Here is an 18,107-nt window from a genome sequence, read left to right as displayed (position 1 = left end):
GTGCACAATGCAATGGATGTACGTGTATACATATTCCGATTCGGCCAAATTCCAATCAGAGATAAGCGAGACTCAAAACTTGTGAAGTTTTTCTTGTCAAATAAGAAATAATATAAACTCTGGAGGATTCCGAATTTCGGTTTCCTTTTCAATTTGGAAATTTTAAATATTTCGTCTGATTTTCTAGATTCAGTTATACTTTTCATAACCGTGATGGGTGCTCATTAACTTAAGTCAGTGTATATTCTTTGTTGTTTTCGTAGCAACAATGCAAGGATAGATGTGTTAACTTCATTGTTGTCCGGTTGCTTGCGGCATTTACCCCAATGCAACATCTATTATGATATAATGACGTTCACATACCTAGTGTCCCCATTTTGTTGTGTGGTTTCAAGCTGGACGCATGCATCTTCGATGCATTGTTGTTAGTGAGGACGGAAACCTAACCTCTCAATAAAAGTTGAACATACTTGGTTACTAATAGATTAGTAGAAATTCTTATTTAAAATTGTTCATGATTGGTTTACAAAATTTCGTATTTATCAATCGAGCCCCAACATATTATTCTATAAAGACAATATCTGTTAAAATATCATAAAAAACTAAAGTCGTTTAGTCAAAACAAATAGATAGACGGTTTAAAATATTACAGTTGGTTTGACTACACAAACCAACTATCTATTTAGTATTTGCTACAGTTGATTGACAAAACGACATAATTTTTTTTAGAAATGATCTTTACAAAGTGCTTTATAATATGACTGTTCTGATTATAAGTACAAAGTTTTGTGAATTGATTACAAAGAATTTTGAGTATAAATTCTTACTCATCCTTAAGTAGCCAGGTACTATTCTTAAAAGTTTCAATGCCACTGCAAGAAGAACAATATAATTACCGTTACAACTCGTGTTAATAATAATACAATACTAAATGAAAAAAAACTTACGCGTTAGCATTTTTTTTTTCTGACACATAGCATTCCTCAATTACAAAAATCGTTTGGATGACAATGTACTTGTGCCACGTGCACCACAAGCCATGGATCGGTCAATTTTATTGCTATATATACTAAGTAACTAAGAGAGAATTTATTTTTCTCTTATGTAAATTTAAATTCCTTGAAGCCCACTCCATCTCCCTGTCATTTGACCAACGTCTGAACACATCCCACCTCTCAGAATATGATTTTACTGTTGTGTTTAGTTCATGGCATGGACCATACCAAATTACCAATACATTCAAAGATGGTAAACAGGACAACCCCCACCTAAGAAACCTTTCCAAAATTAGTAATACTAAGAGAATTGTTGACAATTATGTTGATTTTACTGCAATCCAAGATGGTGAGGTACAATCGCCCATCTTGAACTGCAAATTTAATCTTACTGCAATCCAAGATGGTGCGGTATCATCGCCTATCTTGGACTGCATATTTAATTTTACTGCAAATTTTAGGTAGAGCGGTATAATCGTCTGCCCTACCCTGCATATTTAATTGGTATGCAGTTTAATTTCATTGCAATTTTAGGTGGTGCGGTATAATCACCCACACTGCTATGCGTATTTAAATTTTCTTGCTACTTGAGTGGTGCGGAATAATTGCCCATTCTATGTTACATTATTTCAATGAGAATGGTGCGGTACAATCACCCTCCTCATTCACCCTGAAAATCTCGAGCCAAAAGTTTCGAGTACTTATCATTTTGGCCTAAAGATCAAAATGAAAAATTTGTAAGAACCAGAAGTTCTAACACTATATTCCTCCAGGAATACATATTATTGCAAGTTCTTACACATCTCATTTTCTTTCAGAAAAGAGAATGGTGAACTTGGCGAAGCTTGATTATGCTGCCTTGGACATTACCAGGAAGAATTACCTTACCTGGGTACTGGATACCAAGATCCATCTGGAAGCAAGGAATCTTGGAGATACCATAAGGGAATGGAGCATCTCATCCTCTTAAGAGCAGGCGAATGCTATGATTTTTATTCGTCGTCATCTTGATGAGGCACTAAAGAGCGAGTACTTAACGGTTGAAGATCTGTTAACTCTTTGGAATGCATTGAGAAGCAGATACAATCACTAGACAACGGTGATTCTTCCAAGAGCTCGCTATGAATGGACTCACCTAAGGATCCAGGATTTCAAGTCAGTGGCAGAATACAATTATGCGTTGTTCAGAATTACCTCTCAGCTGAAGCTCTATGGGGATACTATTATGAAGACATTCGTATGGAGTTGCTCTATAAATAGAGCACTCCTACTGCCATCGATGTACATACAGAGAGAATATACAGAAATAAAAAAATCTCTTCCTCCATTTTTTATTTGTCATCCCCTAGTGCTATAATTTCAGTGTGACATTTTACACCTGCTTTGCTCCATCATTTATTAAAAATGTTATCTCTCTAACTTTGACATATTTATAACAAGAATTAAATTTTTAGACTAAATTTACAAATCATGTAATGTGTTATAATAGTCTAAAATATCCATAATATCCCGATATTTCCATCGAAATTTTCGTGTTTTTGGATTACCGATATTTCCGATATCATCGATATTTTAGACCTTGCTAAGACACTCATGTATCTTACCATGCAATGTATAAAGTGTAAAATATTGTACTAATTTATTATATATAAATGATTATGGTGTGTTTAAATTTCTTTCATTAATTACTACATATTTTCTACACTCACAATGTTTGTCAACTCGTTATATAATCAACTTAAATTAGTTATATCTATCATACAATGCATTTCCTTCCAATTTTTTTGTGATAAACTAATAGATAATTGACTAAATAAATATCCTGCAAAGTTTCAATAAAAATTTCCAAGTTTTTCTTACAATTTCCGTGGTTTTTATTCAATTTTTATCGATATCGATAATATCCCAATATTTCCATCGATATTTTATACCTTGGTTATAAATAGAAAATAAATATGTTGATTAATACTTAAGTAATAATTCAATTATCAACAACCATACTATATAATTTACAAAATATAATTTTCATAGTCACCCCCCGCATTACCCGAATTTTGTTTTGATCGCGGGGAGACTATGAAAATTATATAGTATGGTTGTTGATAATTGAATTATTACTTAAGTATTGATGAATGTATTTATTTCTATTTATGACACATTACATGATTTGTAAATTTAGTCTAAAAATTTGATTCTCTTAGTATTACTAATTTTGAAAAGGTTTCTTAGGTGGGGGTTGTCCTGTTTTAGGAAAAACAATTGCAGTATTAATCCAAAATTTCTTAATTTAATTTATGAGTTGGTGATTAGACCACAAACAAAGCCAACAACTTAGAGCTAAATTACTCTCTCAATGCTGTCAAAACACAACCAATATGTGAAATTCTTCATACTGGCAATACACGATGGTGCAATTCCTAGTATATGTCGAATGGGTAATGCTAGGAAGACTAAATTTGTAAACTAAATTTTGTGAACTAAACGACGTGGAAGTTGATGGTTGAGTTATTATTTAAGTGTTAATTAATGTGTTTATTTCTTATTGGTGATACATCATTTACTTTGCAAATTTAGTCTAAAAATTTCTTCTCCTTAGCATTACCCATGTCGAATACAGCACCAATTATTAACCAATTTTTAAATGATGTAGCTCATAACATAACACTTGCTTATTAGTTGTAAATAAATGATTCTTAGAGTACGCCCAAATATAAGTGAAATCTGAACATGAGAACATATATATGGTAGTTACTAGTTAACTTAATGTAACATTAACTGGTGTAGCACATAACATGACAATTGCTTATTAATTATAAATAAATAGTATCTAAAGTGCCCGAGATATGAGTTAACAAAATTTAAAGTAACATGATATGAGTCAGTGTCTCTTGTATGTTTTAGATTGAATAATACCAAATTAGGCTGCCCATTATGTGGCTTAACCGAACTCCCCTCCTCTTAATGTAAAAAATATCGATGTACTAAAAAAAAAACAAAAACAAAATTCAAAGTAACATGATAGCCTTGAATTTCGAATGCAAAAATTCGAAGTAAAAAGTTAACTACGTGAAAAAATAATTTTCTTGAGGAAATATAAGGATAAATTAATTCATCAGATCCCTAAAAATCATGAAACTTGATCAACGTATGGTGATTAAGAGATATGTTGATAGCAAATACAGCATACTAATTAATCAAGGATTATACAAAAGTAATTAAGACAGTGATTAGCACAATTTGTTATGGAGAAAATGCATGAGGTGGTAGTCTCCTAGTATTTGAATAATATTCATGTGTATATGGGCTGCATATATTGTCTTCATCCCTAAGATCAGATCTTTGTGTGACTACTTTATGGGTTTTTGACACTTCATCATTTGCTTATGCTGTCTTGTATACCAAAAGATTCTTAGCATGGTAGCCATATTTCAATTGGTCCTTTCATTTAATTTTAAAATTAAATTAATGACTACATAATATTAGTTAAAATTGAATTAATAGACCAATTGAAATATGGCTACTATGCTAAGAATCTTTGGTACAATATATCAAACAAGGTTGTAGCAGAGGCCAGAGCAATATGGAGATATAATTGGACCACGTTGAAGGTAGGATACGTATGTGATCAGGCCCTTTATCTAACGGGATCCCTATTTTTGGATAAAAATTAGGATTAGTTGTAGGGCTCACTCCACGTCGAATTTTAATGATCTGAACGTCTATTTTGTACGTCTCGATTCATAGATCATTTTTGCAAAAATTCAATCTAATCCGAAACCATTTGTCTATTTGATTATCACAATAAAATTTCATTTTTTCTTATAAAACAAAGTGTTCGTCAGTTTCTTTGAACTCAATTAGATGTCTCAAATATTTCCGATTTGGCTAATGTTTTGCAAAGATGATTTATGAGGTTCAACTTGAAAAATAGACGATTCGGATCGTTGAAGTTCAATGTGATGTGTGACACATCCCGATCCGGAATGTCCACTTAAACTCCGCATTGAGTTGTGTCAGCCAGCACAACTTGATTCGGATTCCAAGTGGACATTTCAAGTCGAGGTGCGTCAGTGTGGGCCCCACAACTAATCCTCATTTTAGGAGATCCCTTTTCTTAAAGGCCTTCTATATATGACATGAAAGAACAAACTTAGAATACTCATAGATTTTTGTCCTATTTTCGTAACTTTTATTCTTTTCCTGTTTCTTGATTTTCTTTTAGTTTCTTTAAACTAAATGCCAGAACTAAATAAGAACGTGGAAAAAGACAAAAGAAAGTGTTTAAAAATTACTTTATATTTTTGGACATTGGTACAAGATGTACTCTACTAACTACCATGTTAAGATACACACCCTAACTCCTAGAAAAAAAAAATCTGAAATATATAGGTAGTTTCCTTTCAAATCAATTGGACAAACTAAACAAATCTCTAGTGAGAGAATTATTGAGACCTCAGTGAGGCCTACCAAAATCTCAAATAATTTTTTATGTTCTCCACATGAAAAATGAATATGCTTAGTCACCAAAAATATTTATTTATTTAAGGTGAAAAAAAAAGAGAATAAGGATAAAAAGAAAGACCAAATTTTGTGACCAAAACAAATATATATTTAACATGAAAAAAGTGAAAAAGAGGAAAAGATAGACCAAGCAAGGATAAGATGGGAAGATAAAAAAAAAACGAATTTATATATCTTAAATAAAAGAAAAGCAAATTGTGGATGCAAAGATGGTCTCAGAGCGTACACTCCCCATATGCTCTCAAAGCATACACTACTAATCTATTACCCATATGCTCTCTCTCTCTCTCTCTCTCTCTCTCTCTCATGCCATTGGACACCACCATGCTTCTTCATACATATTCTTTTTTTTTTCTTTTCCTTTATATTTTAATTTCAATTTTTTGTTTTTTATAGAGAATCATAAAAGCCCAACACCTCCATGTTTTTATGCACCACTCACATTTGTTACTCTGAAACTTTGGAGCTAGTTAGACCCCCTATCATGGCAAACCAAACCAACATAGAGAGTGATGCTCAAGAAAACCTCCTCCCCTCCACCTCCTCCACCACCCCTACCACCTCCTCCTCCTCCTCCTCCACGATAATGAATTCCAATTCATTGGCGGATCATAAAAGCACAAGAGTTTCTCTATCAGAGAATTGTACATCAAAAAAAGGGCAAGAGCCAAACAATGAGAAAGAGCAAGGCAACAAAAAGAAGAGGCAGAGGACTACTAGTGATCACAGTAATGGCAAGCACCCTACTTTCCGTGGCGTACGAATGCGCAGTTGGGGAAAATGGGTGTCGGAAATCCGCGAGCCGAGGAAGAAATCAAGAATATGGTTAGGGACATACCAAACAGCTGAAATGGCAGCTAGAGCTCATGATGTGGCAGCTCTAGCCATCAAAGGTGCTTCTGCTTATCTCAATTTCCCTGAACTGGCCCAAGCACTTCCCCAGCCAGACTCCAAGTCTCCAAAGGACATCCAAGCTGCAGCTGCCAAGGCAGCATCAGAAGCAGCAGCTGCTTCTGCTTCTGAGGAAAAGCAGCTTATTTGTGAAGCAGAAACTAACGAAGCAGAGGTCAAGCTCCCCATGTCAGCAAATTCAACTTTGTCCAATGCTCAAGAATCAAGTAGCACTTGTGCTTCTGCTTCAACAAATTATGATGAGGAGCAATTGTTTGACCTACCAGATCTTGTCATAGATGGGAAAGATGGAAGCGATAATTTTCGCTATTATTCTTCCTCAACTTGGCATTTGTGTGCAGCTGACACTGGATTCAGGCTAGAGGAGCCATTCTTGTGGGAGTATTAGTTAGCTAGTACAGATTAAGGACTGCATTTTTTTCTCTTTTTTTTTTAAATTTATTTGGTCAAAAATAAATAATTAAGTTTCAAAATTTATCACTTTCGATCACTACATTGTCCAAACATAAATAACAGCGTGGATGCATTAATTTGTTAAAAAAAAAAACCTTACTAATTGAATTGCCCATGAAACTGTCATTTAGTTTCAATTTACCTTCAGAAACTGGTTTTGTCTCATTTTACCTTCTAAAACTGTCATAAGCAATTCATTTAGTCTCACTCCACCCCATTCAGTGAAAAAATGTCAAATTCAAACATAATAAATCGTCAAATTTCGTTCTCTTCTTTCATGACTCCAATTTGTTTTACCAAGAAGATCAGTTGCTTGAACTGAAAGGAATGATGGAGGTAAGACAAAAAGGTGTAAGAAGTTAAATGCTCAAAATGCTCTTGAATTTAGCGTTACCTTAGACCAAAAGAGTTAAAAATGGTCGTTTCAGAAGGTAAAGTAAGACAAAACCAATTTCAAAAATGTAAATCGAGACTAAATTACAGTTTCAGAAGGCAATTTAGAGAATAAGCCGTAAAACAATATTTGTTAGTTTGCTTATAACTGGCATTGGAAAAGAGAAAAGTGCATAATCTTTCCCCCAATGTACTATATGAGCAGAATAAACTGTGTTAGATTTCTATTTGCATGATTGTTATTCTGAAACTATAAAAGTAATTATATATCCGTCTTGTTATCCAATCTAATTTAAAACTCGGTCAGTAAACACTACATTAGTAATAAAAGGACTATCATGATTGCCTGTTACTTTTCACTAATAGAATAGGATCTTTCCTTTAATTCTATACGCAAGGGGATCCAATCCTAAGTTTTCTTTAGTGAGAGGGTTTCATGGGGTTCACAGAGAAGAAGACCATAAAGTTAACCACCTTCCTAGATTTTAAGCAATTTTATGTTAAATGACTTTTAAAAGCTACCCACTTTCAAAGGTTTATACTGCCCTTCTTTCTTTTTCTTTTTTTCTTTTTTCTTTTTCTTTCATTTTTCAATTTCTCTCTCTCTCGGAGAGGTACTTGGAGAATGAAGTACTTGATGTACTAATGATGTCTTTATAATTACTTTTCTTTTAGGAAATTATTATTGGCATTCTAAAAATCTTATTTTACAGTCCAAACTTTTTATAATTAGAAAGAAAAATACACTTGTGAGGAGTGTAGAATGAGATTTTTGGAGTGCTAATAACAATTCACTTCCTTTATTGTCTTCATTTATGTAAGTATTGTGTATTAGGATCATTGTGGAAATATTTTTTAGCTAATTAGAAACTACCCACTACCATTTTTAGCTGAGCTTAGGGGTCGCCTAATGTGCCAATGTCAAGAATAGAGTGATTTCCTAAATTATGCGTGTAAAATAATAAGAAAAAATACGAGCAACGCATAAAATTAATAATAATATATTATTAATTATTACTCACAATAAAAGTTCAACTCTTGTTCTTTTGTCTTCAAATCTTAGAAACTACCACGACCATTTTTAGCTAAATTTATAGGGTCACTTAATATTCAAATGTCAAGGATACAGTGATATTTCTTGAATTTTATGCTTATAAAATAATATGCAAAATTAGAAGCAATGCATAGAATTAGTAATAAAATATTTTTGTTATTCATAATAAAAGTTCGACTCTTATTCTCTCATCTTCAAATCTTAGATCTACTATGAAAAACTTGAAGAAGAAAAATATGATTCTACAAAATTATCTAATGAAACTGAAGTGAAGGATTCGTGGGGGTTCAAGTAGTGTCAAGTTGAAGAGGGACAATCTCTATTTCTCTTCATTTTTATATATGCATGCCACTAAACAACAAATATTTGTTGAACCAAAAATTATGCATAGTTATTACCCGGAAAAACAAATCATAACTAGTTAAACCATGTGAGTGTATGTAGCAAACACTTCAAGATTCCATTAGAAGTGATCTGCCCAAATATTTTCAATACAACGGTGTGTTTATACTAAGGGATCAGAGATTTGGGACAAGTCATACAACGAACTAGCAAAATAATGAGTATCGAATTTCCTATTTATCAGAGTTGATCAAACTTATAACCTCTAACTTACAAGTGAAAAAAAATAATATTAGACGGTAACGTTAGGTGGCTTGATGTTGATATAATTAAGAAAATGAAATGAATTAATGTGGAGTCCAAAGAATGTAGACAACCATGTAGGGTACCGAAAGTAGGTGACAATACCAAGTAACTAAAGAAATAGTTAGGTGTGTGTGTGTGTGTGTGTGTGTATGTATATAGAATTAGGGTGTAAATGAATTTAGTGGGGAACCCTAAAAGGGCCCCAATGCTTCCATTAGACTTAAATGAAATTTAAAACCCAGTGCATTAGTGGTTATCTTGTTCATAGTATTCATTATTATCTCCCCCTTCATTATTTGCCACACTTCATTTGGCCATTGGCCTGTATTCAAGAAAATACAGAAAATTGTCATGTCTTGCATACAATGCCAACTGGCAAGCTTTATGTTAAAAAATGACCCACGAGTCTCTAATCATTGAGCTCCTATTACTTCCTCTAAACAAATAATTAACGACTAGCTAAACACTGCGGTGTGAGACAAAACTAAAGACATAAAATCCCTTCTCTCTCATTTTAGATAAATTTTTACCTATATTTGGAACTATGTCACGTCAAGTATTGCTTGTTAGAGAATAAATTCGTGTCAAAAATATAACAAAATAATATATATTTTATATGTAGAAGATTCAACTCCTAATATCATCGAGATATTTTTATGATGACAATATTAAGCTTAAAAATTTATCATTACTTTATTTGTTATAATTAAGGTTCTAAAAACGTTAAGTGCTAGTTAGACGGCGGACTGGGACCTAGCGCCTAGGCTAATTTAAGTAGATCTATATATTTCGTGTAAATAAGTGTATTTATACTTAAAATATATATAATTTCAGCATCATAAACTACAAAATAGAATGACATATATATTATAAAGTATTGGAATATGAGGAAAAACATTAGGAACAAGCATATAATGTGTGTTCATTTAAGCATTCAATAAGTCTCTTACAATTTATTGAAAAAAAAATAAAATACAAAATGAAAGTAATCTATTTTCTGTCTAAGTGAGTCGCAACCTAGGCGAGTGCTTAGGCAGGCCTGGACGGGCTAGACGTCTAGGAGGACGCCTCAACAGGCTTAGACGTCCTTTATTAATTTTTATACATCTAAGCATTAATCGGGATGGTAACCAATTGCTCGGCGCTAGGCATGGACTTTTCGAACAGTGGTTATAATATAACTGAGGAACAAGGTTGATATATCACATTTTTAACATATATAAATACAAAATAAATACATATTGCGATGCTCTTTGGATGTGATGAGTAATCATGCGTTGCAGTGAGTGTTAAACCAAATGATATTGACTAGTGCTTGCCAGTGGTGACAACCTTTTGATTACAAAAGATGGATGATTGGATTTTTTATATTTTTTCTCTCAAACGGGATAATCAACCCTCTCCCTTACAAGAGTGAAGAGAAATATCAATTATTTATGTGGTTCAAATTTACTTTTGACGATAATCAAATTTAAAATCTCTCACTTACAAGTGAAGAATAATATCATTAAATCGTAATACTAATTCCCAAATGAATGATTGGATTTAGATTTGTGAAAGTCCATCAGGATTACGTCACAGTAACAGCGGCTTTAATCATGTTGATGCTCGTTCGCCATCAGAATGAAAGACATATCTAAACTCTAGTACCAAATAATTGGTGTCTACACAGTCACTAAGATGTTAAGATTGGTGATTTTACATAATGATGCTGAAATAATTGTCCTTCACAATCACACTCACACTAAATCAACTTAAGTGGTACCACTAATGCTCAAATATTCTTTACACCTATTTAGGTTACAAAGCTTCGCAAATATTTTTATTTTGATCGCCCTCATTTATTTGATTGCTTATTGCTCAACCACACAGTCTAATTTTAATATCCAAATACTATGAGGAACGAATTTTACACGAGGGTCAAATAGTTACGGTGTTCCTGTGACAAATGAGAGAATTGATAAGTAAAACCTTGTCATACTGATTAATGGTGTGGTGTGAACAAAAACCCCTCCAATGTCTAAGTTAGACTCTAAAGAATAGTAAAATCCGGAAGCTATGGGTTTCTTCGAAGAGGAACATTTACGTTTCCATGGTTGGTTATTATGTCTTTATATAGTAGGAAATATGAGCTTGAAAATGATTCATTACGGCACACTCTCCTTAATTGGTTAGTTTGAACCCCTCACTATACGCGCATTTGATTAGTGAACATTGAACTTATGGAGACATTGCTAAAGGTCACTAATTAAGAGTGCCGTTTAAGAAAATATCTTTGTTGCATTGGATTCATGGTATATCTCGGCCATATAGGGATTGTAATCCCATTAGTAGATGAAACACATAAAAGAAATAACTCATAAATATTGATAATTCATGTTTTTTTTTTTTTTTTTTGCAAAATTCATAATTTTATTTAAGATTTTTTTTTTTTGGTTACTTTAGCAACTTCTATTTTCTCAATTCTAACTCTTTCTCAAAATATACTTTTAAAGGATTATCTTCTAGGACATTAAGTTGGAGAAACACTTAGATCTTCTTGTTTTTAAATTATGGTTCATTTGGAAGTGATTTTAAAATGACTGAAAGTATTTTTGGTGAAAGTATTTTTTGGTTCCAAAAGCACTGGAAATGCTTCATGCAAGAAGCACTACTAGCACTTTAAGTGCTTTTAGAGGATTCACTTTTTACTAAGGATTGGTTCTAAAAGCACTCTCATCAAAATCGCTTTCAGTAATTTTGAAAGCACTTCTAAACGAGCCTTTAAAAGTTTGAAATTATTATTAAGTTTGTACTCAAACAAAAAACACTATTCATGAGGGTTTGGAGGGTTTTAAAAATCCAAACGACAATGTAATCATCTTCCAGGCGTCGAGGATGCAAAGCGTTTGTATATTTTTTTTCACACTAGTACATTAATTATTATGGATTTGTACATGAGGGTTTGAAGGGTTTTAAAAATCCAAACGACGATTTGCCTATCATCAAAGCGTAGGGGATGCGATCACGGTGTCCTGCTCTCCTAATGTCCTTATTTTAAGGACTTGTGAAGACCAAATGTATATTAACCACAAGATTATATTAGTTAGACCTAAAGGCTTAACATATTTGACTACTTAATAAAGCAAAACAAGAAAATGAGTTTTCTAATGGTTTATGGATTTTAAGTTGGTTTTGCTTTATTAAGTTGTCAAATATTTTGAGTATTTGGATCTAAACTAATATAATCTTATGGCTAATATAGATTTGGTTCTCATAGGTCCTCAAAATAAGGACCTTAGGAGAGCTAGGCTGTCACGATCACAAGTATTTTTATATTTTTCACACTTGTAATTAATTAGTAGGAAATTTTTTTTGTTGTGCTTTGTTATTGTGTAGGAAAAATCAAATTACATTAAAAATTCATAATATTTAATTTACAAGTGTAAGAAATATGAAACAAATATGAAAAAGCTCATGATCGCATATTTTACGCTTTGACGATGTACCCATCGTCGTTTGAATTTTTTAAAACCCTCCAAACCCTGGTGAACACTATTTTTAGGTGGAGTTGAAAATGTGTAATAATTCATAATAATTAATTTATAAGTGCGAAAATTGTAAAAAAATTATATCAACGCTCGTGATCAATCCTCTACGCTTTGACAATGGTTATATTATAGTTTGAATTTTAGGGTTTAGGGTTTTGGATCTAGAATAAAGGACATATAGATACTAATTTAGTGACAACATGGTATATAGATACTAACTAGCAAGACTACCCGCGCGATGTTGCGGTGCTACGTCTTGCTCCTGTACAACCTTATCTACAAAAGGAACAATGAGCAGAGTTGAACTTAATTCCATCATCAATGCCTTGAACTTGTAGGATCAAAATTAATATATAAACTAACATAGACCCTAAAATTTCTATCATGGTGAAAAATATTAACATTGGGAAAAGGCAAAGAGAGGAATTCTCAAAAGAAAACTGAGAGTATGGATCATATTGCATGGAAATCACAAACAGCAACCACATCAAAAATGAAGAATAACAATTGAAAAGGAAAATAATAATCGAACCATAACTGAAATAGCTATCTGGCTTTGAATATTACAATTATGAAGCAACTCTTATAGGATGAGTGAGTAGAACTTACAACGTAGTTAGGAGTTACAATGCAGTTAGGAGTGTTCCATCTCGCTATCAATTTGCTAAACCAAGATCATCTATACCAAATGACAACATTTTAATCCTTCAAACTGCTCCTGGAAAAAGAAGTAAATTAAATGCGGGGATCTATACCTTAAGACAACGGAAAAAGTAGATTAAAGCTGAAAAGTATCAAACTTTACAACTTTCTCCAAAAGCATATATCACTACAAAAGTACCAATGTTTCGCATTAATCAGAAACTATGCAAAATTATTTCATATTTTCCAATGAATTTGAAACCCTGAAATTGTCATATTTGGACGCTCTTTACTCGAAATTTATTCAAGAAGCACTTGTCAAATGTTCGACACAATTTAGGAATTCAAACAAAATCCACATAGTGCAGTGATCACAATCGTCGAGACCAACATTTGAAAAATGTAGATAAATTCACTAATAAGGCGTATCATAAAAAATCCATTGAGATTGAGATTACAGTAAATTGAAAACATTCTTATTAAAATAACGTAAGTCACAAAACGCACAATCAAAACAACAACAACATAGATTACTTTAAACTTGCAGAGACTCCAAAGGAATACTGAACTCAACTACATCATTAAAAAAAATTGAATAATGGTAAAAAAAAAGGATCCATCAGGACAAAAAATTCTCACATGAAATTTAATCAACAAATGAAATTCTTAAGTTACCCAATTAGACCAACCAAGAAGAACCAGTCGTTAATCAAGAATTCACCAAATAAAACAATGCAAGAATTGACCAAATAAACGATGAAAAAGTGGAAGCTAAATGCATCCCTTTGTACTTCTTTTTATCTCCTCATCTTCCTATTTGTAAAGTCCAAAAAGCTGAAATCAGAATTGCTTCAAATAATTTGCCAGATTTTACAATTCGAATGTGCTCACAGATACTGAGATCATAATTTAACCATTCTATATCACTGCGTATCATTTCTTTGTCAGTTTTTTTATTTTTATTTTTTATAAATCAAATCTAAACCAATCTCAATGGAAAAAATAAAAAACAACACTTATTATCTCTATACGTAATTTAATCCGTACAGTCCAACGACTAATCAAATGATCAAACAAAGCAAAAAAACTAAACTGATCACAGAATTTAATCAGCAGAGCAAAGTCAGTGACAGTGAATTTTTAAATCACATGTGCTCACAGATAACTAATGACCTTGGTATTTGCAAATTGCGGATAAATTGATCTAGAAACAGAAGTTGTAGTATTAGTTTTGTAACCTGCAAGTGAACAACAATCTGTCAGGCCAATACTATTATGTTTTTGCATTAATCCACATGAATAAGACAGACTGCAATGCATAGGTTTAACAAATCAAACATACATCTAACCCACCTGAGATAAAACTCAAACATGTAAAAACAATTTGTGTCTTTCAAGGTAGCCAATATATGGATTTATCCATTGAGACGGAAGAGATTTTTGAACTGTGAAAAATGAATAACACCAATTGATATGACAACCAACACAATCAGAAAAAACTCAGTGAGAATGTCAATTTATAAATCACATGTACTCATAGATAAATAACGATCTTGGTATTTGTGAATTAAGGATAAGCTGATTTGGAATCACAATTTGTAACATTAGTCTTCAGACCTGTAAGTGAGCAACAATTTGTCAGAGCAATACCATTTTGTTTTTCCACTAATCCACATGAATAAGACAAATGCAGATACACAGGTTTAACAAATCAAACAGACATCTAACCCATATGAGATAAAACCCAAACATGTCAAAAAAATTTGTGCCTTTCAACGCAGTCAACACATGGATTTGTTCTTTGACATTTAGTTTAATGAACCATTGCTCTTTACCACATGGCTGCAATTTTTATATACAAACATTAGTCTTTTGACACACATTTTCAAGATTGTCTGCGCGTTCAGCAAAAGCACAGAGGCTTCCAAAATTCCAACGACCCTTTAATTTATTCTCAAAAATTCCAAATCCATTTTAATCCATACTGGAAAAAAGCATAACCATAAAAAACAGACCCAAATAATTTTAAAACAACTGCACTCACACAATTTATACCACCAAGAACATAAAAAAAAAAAATTAAATCACAATCTAAACTAATGTTTCCTCTCCTCCTCTCTGTGTTTGTAACCCCCTGCAGCATAAAACCCAGAAAAAACAAACCTTCACACAACCTCAACAACTCCTCCCATATTTTCCCCAAAAACTACGACTCCATTTAAATCCAATAATTATCAATCCATGTCCGAACCGAAAAAAAATAGAAGCGCAAAAAACATACCCAAAAAATTACAGCAGCATTGCATATGCCATCCGAGATTTGCCAACCAAAGAACGAAAATGCAAAATTCTCTTTTAACAGGGAAAACCCAAGAGAGCACCACAACTGGCAATAAAAGGAAACGATTAAGGTTTCATTGAAACAAAGGAAAAATCAAAAATAAAAACCGAAAGAAAATGATTATAAAATATACCTTGGTTGAATCACACTTGTTCCACAGTGGGGTGGAAAGACGCCACCCCTGAAAAGGGCTGGAAATCGGCCAAAATCATAGCCACAACCCAGAAATCCAAAACGGAAAAAAGGGGCAAACATCAGGAATTCATTACCCTGGATCAGAGATGTCGAAACCCTCGGAACGCAAAAAACCCCAAGTGTAAATAGACGCATAACGACCCGGCAACCACAAAGTCCCTTAAACCACAAAAATCAGCAGACCTTTCTGCGAAACAAAGAACGGAGACCACAGAGAAGTAGAGGATTGGAAGAAAGAACGGGCAAAACGAAAAGACCAAAGCCGAAATCAGGAAAGGCAACGAAGGAACAAAACCCTAACTCGTTAAGAAGACTCTCGAAGTCGAGAGAATAAGGATGACCGACACGTGGAAAACAGGGGCAAAAACGTCTCTCCGGCGCATGAAGCAAGCGAGACAAACGGAAAGAAAACAGAGAAGCAAGGGCATTTCCGTCCGGACACTATTAATGAACAGTGCCGTTCCCAACCCAGTTTTAGTATATATAATTTAATATGACATTTTAATTTGATTCTTTATTGAAATAATATATATATATATATATATATATATATATATATTAATGGGTAATGGAAAAAAATGGGTAATGGATTGGATCATATTACTTGTTAATTTTAACAAGTCGAGTTCGGGTCAGGTCATCTACCCGTTCTTTTTAATGAGTTTGACACGACACATTAAGATATCAAGTATGTCACGAAAACGATACGAACATGGCAAACACGACACGATGGATCACCAAACCTAGAAAGTATGTACTATGTATCACCCTATGGGGGTTTTGTTTGACCGATCTATGACTGGATTGAGCTATTTAAACTTAATTTCAATATGGGGCAAACTTGAGTTTAATTAACTTGGATAAGTTAAGATTATAGCTAATTTTTAAACCATATAAAATAAAGGGTCGAAGTAGAATCAACCCAATCCAAGTCAAACCAGTCCAAGCTAATCTCAATAATCTTGTATCAAATGTGCCCTGTACGATTAGTTATAATCTTTGATATGATACATTTTGTTTTGGTTTGGTTTATAAGGGTCTAAATCTTTGAGGTGTGTGTTTTGATTTGTTTTTTTTTTTCAGGTTGATTAACATTGTACGTTCTGATTGCTTATAATATATATACAGTTGGCAGCATATAATCTAAATATATAACAAGAAAATCATGTCGATTTGGGGTTGCATGTGTTATATATCTTACGTACTCTGGCATTGCATTGTGTCCGAGGATGACAATGGAGACCTAAAAAGAAAGAAAGCAACATGAGGGGACAAAGACACTGATTACATTACACATGAAGAATCTAATCACAATTTAGAGACTGGTTGATTATATATTTCACTAATTAGTCATAAGACTCGTAACCACAAAATCATTAGACAATTGGTTCGCAACTACGGCCAGCACTAGTACAAAAAAGTCGTAATCGTTGTCTTAGACAAAAATTTTAAACTCTCGTCTTGTATTAAAAAACCTCGTCATTCTATAACAAAAGAGACGTCAAATATTAAAATTTCAATCATGCAATGAAATAATTGTGACTGGGATCGAGCTATATAGAACGTCTACAACGAGCAAGGAATCGATATCATGAATTCTTTGAAGTTGGAAAGAGCTGCATTTGAATGCTTTTGCTGAATGAATGATTAGATACTTGTATGCTTTTGATGCATGCATGTTTTTCTCTTTTGTAGTGGAGAGATCTAGACTCTGGACAATGGACTCTAGTGAGAGAAAAGCTCATTGCTTATGCATACAAGGAATGATATGGTGGATCACTTCTTCATAACATGGACTAGTGCTATTCACACACTTCTTTTTTATTTTTTATATACTTTTGTTAATTTTTGTCCATTAATCTTCTTCAATTCATTCAATTCGATGACTAAAAATCAAGAGGAGTATGCAAAAAGTAAAATAATTGTGCGAATAGCACCAACTGATTCAAAAAGGTCACTCAACTCCCACCGTTCTCCAACATTCTTATCAATGAAAAAAACAAGAGAAAATAACAGCTGTCGCTTTACTGTAGTGGTAGAAAGTAATCATGTCTATACATTCTGGTGTGAGTTTGTTTCTCAAATCTCCCTCCTTCCTAATAACAAACAATTTAATTCGTTACACGCTAACGTTTGTAAAAAAAATGACACGTGATTTTTGTGGTCAAGCCCTCGCGACAATTCGTGGCGAGTTTGCTAAGGAGGATGTGATGGGGGTTTGAGGGTTTCGGGTACAGGGTACTTTAAAGCAATAAATATCTTAACGAGTTGGTAGTTTGGAGTTCAAGGTTAATTGTACACATTCAAGAGTGAAATTTCGACTTGGTCTTAAATGAAATATCCGCTAACTGAGGTACCTGAATTAACAAAACGTGCACCATTAATTCATGCTGTTAACTTCCGTTAAAATGTGCGTTAGATTG

At 33.1% G+C, this 18,107-nt stretch overlaps 1 protein-coding gene and 1 long non-coding RNA gene across 6 annotated transcripts; one reads left to right on the top strand and one right to left on the bottom strand.

Annotated features, from left to right (window-relative positions):
* The first annotated feature begins 5,726 nt into the window (after window positions 1-5,726).
* LOC126630553 (ethylene-responsive transcription factor ERF034-like) lies at window positions 5,727-6,918 on the top strand. The gene has a single exon (XM_050300679.1). It carries the CDS (start codon window positions 5,938-5,940, stop codon window positions 6,814-6,816), a length of 879 nt encoding a protein of 292 aa, XP_050156636.1. The 5' UTR covers window positions 5,727-5,937; the 3' UTR covers window positions 6,817-6,918.
* Window positions 6,919-12,611: 5,693 nt separating this feature from the next.
* On the bottom strand, window positions 12,612-16,138 carry LOC126630556 (uncharacterized). 5 transcript variants are annotated; one of them, XR_007626032.1, is made up of 6 exons: window positions 15,623-16,135; window positions 15,430-15,534; window positions 14,502-14,765; window positions 14,308-14,386; window positions 13,116-13,224; window positions 12,612-12,782 (listed from the first exon to the last, which is right to left on the bottom strand). It is a non-coding gene; the product is annotated as an uncharacterized LOC126630556 (long non-coding RNA). The 5 variants fall into 5 exon arrangements; XR_007626033.1 differs by having other exon boundaries at window positions 14,322-14,386; XR_007626034.1 differs by having other exon boundaries at window positions 13,116-13,218; window positions 14,322-14,386.
* Between the last annotated feature and the right edge of the window lie 1,969 nt (window positions 16,139-18,107).

This window comes from Malus sylvestris, chromosome 7 (genome assembly GCF_916048215.2).
Source record: "Malus sylvestris chromosome 7, drMalSylv7.2, whole genome shotgun sequence".
Classification (NCBI taxonomy): Eukaryota; Viridiplantae; Streptophyta; class Magnoliopsida; order Rosales; family Rosaceae; genus Malus; species Malus sylvestris.
This window is presented reverse-complemented; position numbering and strand designations above follow the sequence as displayed.

Bases quoted from the DNA above. Each gene is read 5' to 3' on its own strand.
- LOC126630553 (XM_050300679.1), top strand. From the start codon at position 5,938: ATGTTTTTATGCACCACTCACATTTGTTACTCTGAAACTTTGGAGCTA.